General features: G+C 35.7%; 1 protein-coding gene across 2 annotated transcripts; it reads left to right on the forward strand.

Annotated features, from left to right (window-relative positions):
- Window positions 1-4,908: 4,908 nt before the first annotated feature.
- On the forward strand, window positions 4,909-9,485 carry LOC111050145. Of its 2 annotated transcripts, none has more exons than XM_039442759.1 (2): window positions 4,909-6,450; window positions 8,765-9,485. In XM_039442759.1, the coding sequence occupies exons 1-2, from the start codon at window positions 5,010-5,012 to the stop codon at window positions 8,791-8,793; spliced, it is 1,470 nt and encodes a 489-aa protein (XP_039298693.1). In that variant the 5' UTR covers window positions 4,909-5,009; the 3' UTR covers window positions 8,794-9,485. The 2 variants fall into 2 exon arrangements, with proteins under 2 accessions (XP_039298693.1, XP_039298694.1); XM_039442760.1 differs by having other exon boundaries at window positions 4,909-5,280; window positions 9,220-9,485.
- The last annotated feature ends 544 nt before the right edge of the window (window positions 9,486-10,029 follow it).

Consider the following 10,029-nt stretch of genomic DNA (forward strand, 5'->3'; position numbering starts at 1 on the left):
TACAGCTATCATATTATACCTCTTTTAATTCTTAGGCTCAATTATCAGACCGTCAGTGGGATGGAAGGGTTGTAGGTTACCAGGTCCCTTGCCGCCCCCAGGGTATGTGTAATCGGGTTAAAATTCGATGAAAATCGATGTAACAAGTCTATAGCTATCATATTATACAACTTTCAATTCTGGGCTCGATAATCACGCTGTCAGCGGGGGGGATGGGTTGTAGGTAACCAGGTCACTTTCTGCCCCCAGGGAAGTATTCTAGAATACTTTGCTTAAAATTGATGAAACAAGTGCACATCTGTCATATGATACCACTTTCAATTTTTGGGCTTGATAATCACGCAGTCAGCGGTTGGTGGGGGGGAAGTGTTGTAGACAACCAGGTCCCTTGCCGCCCCCAGGGTATTTTTAATCTCGAAAAATTCAATGGAAATCGATGTAACAAGTCTACAGCTATCATATCATACCTCTTTCAATTCTTGGGCTCGATAATCAGACCGTCAGTGGGATGGAAGGGTTGTAGGTAACCAGGTCCCTTGCCTCGGTATGTGTATTCGAGAGAAATCCGATGAGAATCAATGAAACAAGTCTACAGCTATCATATTATACCACTTTTAATTTTTGGGCTCAATAATCTAGCAGTAGACGGGGTGGAAGGGTTGTAGGTAACCAGGTCTCTTGCCGCCCCCAGGGTATGTTTTATCGAGGAAAATTCGATGGAAATCAATGAAACAAGTCTACAGTTATCATATTATACCATTTTAAATTTTTGGGCTCAATAATCACGCCGTCAGCGGGATGGAAGGGTTGTAGGTAACCAGGTCCCTTGCCGCCCCCAGGGTTGTGCTATTGAGAAAAAATCGAAGGAAATTAATGAAAAAAGTCTACTGCTATCATATGTTTCAATTTCAAATTTTTGGGCTCAATAATCTAGCTGTAGGCGGGGTGGAAGGTTTGTAGGTAAACAGGTCCCTTGCTGCCCCCAGGGTTGTGCTATTGAGAAAAAATCGAAGGAAATCAATGAAAAAAGTCTACTGCTATCATATGTTTCAATTTCAAATTTTTGGGCTCAATAATCACGCTGTCAGCGGGGTTGAAGGGTTGTAGGTAACCAGGTCACTTGCCGCCCCCAGGGAAGTTGTATTCTAGAATAATTTGAAGGAAATTGATGAAAAAAGTCCACAGCTGTCATATGATACCACTTTATGATACCATATTATACCTCTTTCAATTTTTGGGCTCGAAAATCAGGCCGTCAGCGGGAGGGAAGGTTTGTAGGTAACCAGGTCCCTTGCTGGCCCCAGGGTATGTAAATAAATAAATAAATAAATAAATAACTTTTCATTGCTTCCAAAACTTAATATACATAATATAATTGCAATTACAATAAAAATTATATTCTTCGCAATTCAGCATCTGCTGGGGTATCCTATTGAGGTTAAAATGAGTATCTTATCATATTAGTAGAGTTCATATAAAATTAATTTCAACTTAAACATTTCAATCCTTGTAGAGCCAGACCTGTTTGTACACGTTTTACATCCTCTCCCATTCCTTTCTTTCCCGTGCGACTCTCTGCCAAGTTACTCCTCCACAAACTTGCCGGAATTCTTCATCCCATCTGTAGCTAGGTCTTTCTCTGCTTCTTTTCCTATTCCGTGGATGCCAGTCCAATATTCTCCTCGTCCTTCTGTCGTCCTTTGTTCGCACCACTTGGCCAGCACAATTCCATTTCCTTTCCACTATTATCTTGCCAATGTCTTCGATTTTTGTTTCATTCCTAACCCAAGTATTTCTTTTCCTATCTCTTCTTGTCACTCCGATCATTATTCTTTCCATCGATCTTATACTAGTTCTTAGCTTTTTTATAAATTTTTCATTCAATGTCCAAGTTTCACAGCCGTATAATATCACTGGCAGAACGCTCATTTGAAATAATTTTCTTTTGCCACTCATGTCGATTTTAGATCGGAATAGGTAATTGAAACTCCTGAACATCGACCAGCCCAACGCAATCCTACTGGTAATCTCTAGAATTTCTAGTCTTTAGTGATATTTAGTAATATTTAGAATTTCTTATCAATTCCAATAATACAAGCATGTTGTCAAGAGTTGAAAAGTTTTTCTTGAAACCGGTCTGATTCACAGAAGTTGATCCAGTCAAATAGTTGTCTATCCTATACGTTATAACCGCAATAAACACTTTTATATACTGGATAGAAGACTTATCGGCCGATAGTTCTTTATCTCTTTCCTATCACCTTTCTTGAAAAGGAGTATCAGGCTGGCTTTCAACCATATTTCTGGAATTCTTCCGAATCTAAGGCATATATTGAATAGCTTTGTTAATAGATCTATTACCGTTTTACCGCCTGCTTTCAATTCTTCATTCGATATTCGATCCGGGCCGCCTGCTTTTCCCTCCTTCAGGTGATTAATCGCTCGCTTCACCTCACTTTTAAGAAACGCCGGACACTCCTCATCCTCACCCTCTCTCACCTGCTGAACCTCGCCTCCCAAGTCGCCAATGTCGTCATTATAGAGCTTCTGATAGTAATTACAGATTATTTTCAGCATTCCATATATTTCCCTCACCTCGACTCCATCCTTATTTCTCATACAAATCATAGTATTTTTGCCACGTTGCTGTAGCCTATTACATTGTTTGATGCTTTTCCCAAATTTGATAGTTTCTTCTAGTCCGATGTTTTCCTATTGCTTGTCCATTCGTTCCATTCTATTCTTATAAGCTTTGAGGTTTCGCTAAATTCAATCTTGTCTCTCCCAAATCGTTTTAATTTTCTTCTTTTCTCTAGTAATTTACTTATTTCTCTTGGTATTTTCCGTTTCTTGTTCTCCTGTTCATTGCCTAGCATTTGTCTCGTTCTTTGTAGAGCGTTTGTCAATTTGCTTGTTAAAGCCTCCATATCCTCACATATATGAATAGTTTCTTCATTGAATTCCATTTCTAGTTTCTCCTCAAAAGATAAAAGTTTCTTCATTGAATTTCATTTCCAGTTTCTTCTCAAAAGCTAAAAGTTTCAAAACATCAATACTCAGTCTTGTGATTTTTTTCTCATGGTGCCTTCTCCGATTTTCTTTTACTCTTATTTCAATTTTAACAGGTCGGTGATCACTTCCGGTATTTATTTCGTCTTCTATATCTACATCCTGAACAATACATTTTTTATCTATGATGAAAAAATCTATTTCATTTTTAGTCTCACCGTCGGGACTTACCCACGTCCATTTTCTCTCTTCATTTTTCTGGTAAAACGAGTTCATAATAAATATGTTCTTTCCTTCGACGTATTCGACTAGTCGCTCTCCTCGTTCGTTTCTTTCGCCGTATCCATATCTTCCAACACATCTCTCACCATCGCTCTTCCCTATTTTTGCATTAAGATCTCCCATGATTATATTGTACTTGCATGAATCATTTTCAAGAACCTCTTCAAGATCTTCATAGAACTCCTCTATTTCTTCTTCTGTAGATGCTGAAGTTGGCGCGTACACTTGTATTAGTTTAATCCTTCCTTTTAAGTGTCCTTGCAGTTTCCAAATAATGACTGAAATTTTGTGTGAGTATTGCTTGAAGCTTATAATTCTCTTCTTCGATATCTTATTAACTAAAAATCCTGTTCCACCAGTTGGCCCATTTCCATTCATGTACAAAATCATATCATTTTCTAACAATAAGCACTGCTCGCTATCTCTTCTTATTTCTGCAAGCCCCATTATGTCCCATTCTACGTTCTTTAGTTCTTCTAATAACTGTTCAACCCTCCAGTTCTCTCTGAGAGATCTACAGTTATATGTGTATAACTTTATTTTATCTGTCTTTTCCTCTTCTTCAATTATTTTCTCGTATTTCCCAAGATCTTTATCAGCTTGTAGCTATTAATCGTGATTGCTATTGTGGTTTAGAAGGCCCTTGTGTGTAATATCATTTTTATTCTCTCTTACTTTGGAAGTAATATATGTCTCCATGGTATTTATGTTCTTTTTCTTTCCAAGTCTTATGTTATCTTTATCCAAGTTTTTAGCATCATTGTCATCCTTCGCCCTGGGAGAGCTTTCCTCACTTCTTGGTCTCTTCTTATCCTTATTGCTCAACTCTTTTAATTTTTCAAGACTGAGGAGTTCACCATCGACAATTAATTTCTCTTTTTTCATGGAAACTCTCTTTCCTTGTTTCTTGTAGTCGACCATGAACGGATGTAGCTCCTTCCGGATGGCGCGGGTATCTATGTCCAGGTCTTCATTTATTCTTATGTGTTCAAAATCTTTCTCTTTTGATCATTTGAATTTTTTCTTTAGTTCTTCATTTCTAGTGAACGTTGAAGTGAATGTTGCTCTAATAGGTCCATCCTCTTTGGTAGGATCTAGCCTTTTCAAATTATCTATATCTTGATTTCTGATGTCAACACCCATATATGTTAATACCTTAACTATTTCTTCTCTCAGAGACCAATAGTTCCCTCCACCTCTCATACCAAAAATTATCACGTTCTTGTTCTTGAAGTATCTTTCTTTTTCCCTCGTTCTAATTACATTTGAGATTTTAACTCCCCTACTTCATGCTTGAGTTTTTTCCAACTCCTCATTGAATTTAATCGTGATTTTATCAAGTTTCGTTTCTAAACAGTCCAATTTATTCAGCTTTTGAAGAATTTCATCCAGCTTCGCTTCCATTTTGAGTATTTCAATAAATAACGAATAGTTTCCGAGATATGTGTCATAAATATGTTGTGTATCGATTATACATTAAGAATCGACCTATCGATATAGTCCAGAGATCGATTATCGAAATAGACTAGAGAGGTTAGACAGAAATATGGTCGGCTAGAAGAAGGTTGTCTCAATAATGTTGTCATGTTCAAGAAGAAATTAATAAATGATATTGTGCTAAAATGAAGTTTTATTTATAATACAAACAGTTATTACATGGCGCTGCGGCAGTGTAAAGTTAAATAATATCAATATCACGTAAGTTACTACCATACACGATGGAGAATTTGAAACCGCCACATCCTTTGTCGTTCGAAGGAAGCTTGTCTAACAATTTTGTGAAATGGAAAAAGCAATATCTCATTTATTCTACGGCGGCAGGAGTAACTTCAAAATCAGAAGAAGTTCAGGTGGCTGTTCTACTGCATTGTTTGGGGCCTGAGGCACAGGAACGACTTGATACTTTGGGACTGACGGTCAAAGAAAATGGTGATTGGAAATTGATTCTACAGAAATTGGAGGACAACTGCCTTCCGAAATCAAACGAAAGTGTGGATCGCCACATATTTTTCAGTCGTAATCAACATGTTGGCGAAAGTTTTGATGAGTTTTTACTTGAGCTCAAAAAACTAAGTTCAAGTTGTAATTTTGGATCACTCAAGGACAGTTTAATCAAAGATCGCGTTATCAGTGGCATCAACAATGTGAACTTAAAAGAGAGACTACTAAAGGAGGAGAATTTGAACTTGGAAAAAGCAGTAAAAATTTGTAAATTGTTTGAGTTGTCAGCTCAACAGCTGAATACTTTACAGAATTCTACAACAGTGGAGGGAGTTAATGTGGTGAAAAAGACTTCTCAACAACAACAACCAGCTCAAAATCGAACATATTCAAAATCAACGTATGGACAGGGTAACCAGCCTAACCATCCAAGTAAGGATCAGAGAAGAATAATAAACTGTACAAGATGTGGATTGGATCATACCGTGAGAAATTGTCCAGCTTATGGTAAAACTTGTTATAAATGCAATAAACTAAACCATTTTGGTAAGTGCTGCAAGGTAGGTTTTCAAAGTAATACTGTAAGATTGGTAAATCATGAAGATGATAATGTTAAGAACACAAAGATTAACGATAATGGTAATGTGAGGTTAGTAACAAATGAGAATGATAAATTTTTGGGTGTTGTATCAAATCGTGGAATCAATCACAATAGATGGCATATTGATTTTTCTGTAAACGATTCTCAATTGAGTGCAAAATTGGATACTGGTGCTGACGTCAATGTCATACCCTTGTGTGTATTCCAATCGCTAAATTTGCCAGTCAAATTAGTTGCATCAACTTCTTCCTTGACTAATTTCAATGGTTCAGCTATACATGTTGTCGGTAAATGTAACCTAGATTGTCACATTCCAAACGTTGGTAAATGTAATATTGAATTTGAAGTTGCAAACTGTAATAAGAACACACCAATTGTACTAGGGTGGGTCACTATTGATAAATACAATCTACATAAGCAAGTAGGGTTAGTCCAAAACATCAGTAATGAAAAATGCAACGAAGTAGTTAGTGAGTACATTGACGTTTTTTCAAGTGAATACAATACCATTAATAATTTTGAATATAAGATACAGCTGAAACCGGGTGCTGTAGGTAAAATTGAAGGTCCAAGGAAAGTTCCATTTGTTTACATGGATCAATTAAAACAAGAATTAGATAAGTTGGAAAATGCTAATGTAATTAAAAAAGTACATGAACCAACAGAATTTGTGAGTTCCCTTGTCATAGTTAAAAAGCCTAATGGGTTAAGACTTTGTATTGATCCACAGCATTTAAATACTTGAATTTTACGAGAGCACTACAAAATGCCAACTTTTGATGAAATTAGTGCAAAAATGAATGGAGCAAAAATCTTCAGCACATTAGATGCAAGCTCAGCTCTCTATCAAGTAAAATTGACTGATGATAGCTCTAAATACACAACATTTAATACACCATATGGAAGGTATTGCTATTTGAAATTACCATATGGGTTGTGTTCTGCACCAGAAGTATTTAATAGATGTTTTGCTGAAATTTTGGTCACATTGATAATGTAGGTATTTACGTTGATGATTTAGTTATATGGTCAGATACAATGGAACAACATATTGAAACTCTTGGCAGAGTGTTAGAAGTAGCAAGTAAGGCAAATGTTAGATTTAACTTGAGTAAATGTAAGTTCTGCATCAATGAAGTAATATATCTTGGTCATATATTCACAGATAAGGGAATAGAACCTGATGAAGATAAACTAAAAGCTATTGTTGAAATGAAACCACCAACTAACGTAAAGCAGCTTCAAACATTTTTAGGTATGGTAACTTTTGTGTCAAAATTTATTCCAAATCTCAGTTCTCTCACTTCTGAATTGCGGAAATTGCTGAAAAAAGATAGTCATTGGTGTTGGTTGCCAGAACATGATAGAAGTTTCAATGATATCAAATCAGCTTTGTCTAAAAAGCCAGTTTTGCGGTATTATGATGTTAATAAGCCAATTGTTCTTTCAGTAGATAGTTCAAAGGATGGAGTAGCTGCTGTCCTAATGCAAGATAATTTGCCGTGTGCATATGCATCAAAGGCATTGAATGATGCTCAGAAAAATTATAGTCAGATTGAAAAAGAAACATATGCCATAGTTTTTGCCACTGAAAGGTTTCACCAGTATATTTATGGAAAATCAGATGTATCTGTTGAAAGTGACCATAAGCCACTTCAATATATTTTTAAAAAACCATTGTATAAGTGTCCTGCTAGATTACAAAGAATGATAATTCGTATTCAGCCATATAATTTAAGTGTCAATTACAAGCCAGGTAAGGAACTGTACATTGCTGATGCATTGAGTAGGAACTTTCTTGATGAAGTGGAAGAACACTCATTTGACAGTGAAATTGAATGTCATATCTCCACAATTATTCAGTTACCTATGACAGATAAAAAATATCAGCTATTCCAACAGGAAACCCTGCTTGATGAAGAATTACAAACACTTACAGAATATGTAACTAATGGTTGGCCTTCCAAAGAAAACACCTCACATTGTTTAAAAGTTTATTACAGCTTAAAAGATAGTTTGTTTCTCCATGACGGTCTTCTGTTTAAAGACAATTGTGTTGTTGTACCTAGATCATTTAGGAAGGATATGCTTGAAAGAATCCATTACAACCATTTGGGAATCAATAAATGTAAAGCTCGTGCCAGAGAATGTTTATATTGGCCAGGTATGTCTAAACAAATTGAAGATTTGATTTCTAACTGTGACACATGTCTGCAATTTCAAGTGAGCAATAGGAAAGAACCACTCATTCCTAAAGAAATACCCAGTGTTCCATTTCAAGTTGTGGGCACAGATTTGTTTCATTTTCAGAATAATAATTTTTTGCTGATAATTGACTACTTTAGTAAGTTTGTAGATTTTTTCAAATTAACGGATTTGTCAAGTGAAACTACTATCATAGGTTTAAAGTCATTTTTTGCTAGGTATGGCATTCCAAAAATACTATATTCTGATGGAGGTCCACAGTATTCTAGTAGGCAATTTAAAGACTTTCAATCGAAATGGGGCTTTGATCATGAATTGTCCAGTCCAAACTACCCACAATCCAATGGAATGGTGGAACGACATATACAAACAGTTAAGAAAATGTTGCGTAAGAGTAGTGTTAATAATAAGGATCCATATTTGGCTCTCTTGGAGTATCGCAATACACCAATATCAGAAAGCTTACCTTCTCCAGCTGAAATTTTGTTTAAACGGAAGCTCAATGGGTTGCTGCCCTACTTTGCCCCCAATAAATTGCAAATGTCATGTGAGGATATAAAAAATAAGTTGCAGGATAGACAAGACAAGCAAAAATTTTATTTTGACAAGAGTGCTATAAAGGGTAGGAGTTATGGAGCATTGGAAAATGTTTTTATTCCAGATAAGCAAAATAAACTAGTACATGCCCAAGTTGTAGGTGAACACAAACACCCTCGCTCATATAATATCAAATTGGAAAATGGAAATGTAGTTAGGAGAAATACCCGCCACATTCATAGAGGTTCTGGCACTTATCCATTTGCTGTAAAGCATTCTATGACTGGTTTCAATTTAGGAGAGTATGAACACTTGGCAGGGGAAAATGATGTAAGAAATGATAGACAAGATAGACTGGCTGATAGGGAAAATGATTTGGCAATAAGGAACCAAGGTAATGATGTTCGTGAAAGGGGAAATGATATGGTAATAGGAAACAGGAATAATGGTGGAAGGACCATTTCTAGGTCAGGTAGAGAAATAAGAAGGCCAAGGTACTTTGATGATTATGTTGAATAGATGATAAGAACTAGTAATAGAAAAGAACTTGATTCAAGATTATGAATATTGTATTGATTATTGAATTAATTTTCATTGTTCATTCACTTGTGTTTATTATGGTTTAAGTTTTGATTTTGGTAAAAGTGTGATTACATGTAAAAGTAAAGTATTATGATTTGTTCTGTTTAAAAAAAAAAAAAAGGGGGATGTCATAAATATGTTGTGTATCGATTATACATTAAGAATCGACCTATCGATATAGTCCAGAGATCGATTATCGAAATAGACTAGAGAGGTTAGACAGAAATATGGTCGGCTAGAAGAAGGTTGTCTCAATAATGTTGTCATGTTCAAGAAGAAATTAATAAATGTTATTGTGCTAAAATGAAGTTTTATTTATAATACAAACAGTTATTACAGTATGAATGAATAAGAATTATTTTGCAGTAGGCCTAGCTGATATCATTAGATGGGCCAATTCCTGTAATCTTTCATTCAGTTCGAAATATAAACAAAGCAAAACTAAGAGATAAGAACACTCTCACCCAGCTGTAGCAGACGTACTTCGAATTGTATTGTGTATATAGATATTGTTGTATTGTGTTGAGTACAAAGTCCAAACTGCTATCTTCTGAACATTTCGGCTCTTCTGTACCAAACCCAAGCTCACCTTTGAATATTATGGATTAAAGTCACTATAACTTATAAATTATCCAATAAACAAATCTGATACTTAAGCATAATATCCACAGCACACTATCACAACGAACTGGTCACAGTTTTGGTAATTCAACTTCCTGGAACAATCCCCTAGTGGAAGAGATCCATAGAAATCGATAGAAAAACTCTATTGATATCAATATATGCTCATGGATATCAATACGTGCTCATGGATATCAATAGAAATCCATGGATACCAATAGAAATCACGGTAAATACAGTCAATGAACTTA

Source organism: Nilaparvata lugens, chromosome X (assembly GCF_014356525.2).
Source record: "Nilaparvata lugens isolate BPH chromosome X, ASM1435652v1, whole genome shotgun sequence".
Lineage (NCBI taxonomy): Eukaryota > Metazoa > Arthropoda > Insecta > Hemiptera > Delphacidae > Nilaparvata > Nilaparvata lugens.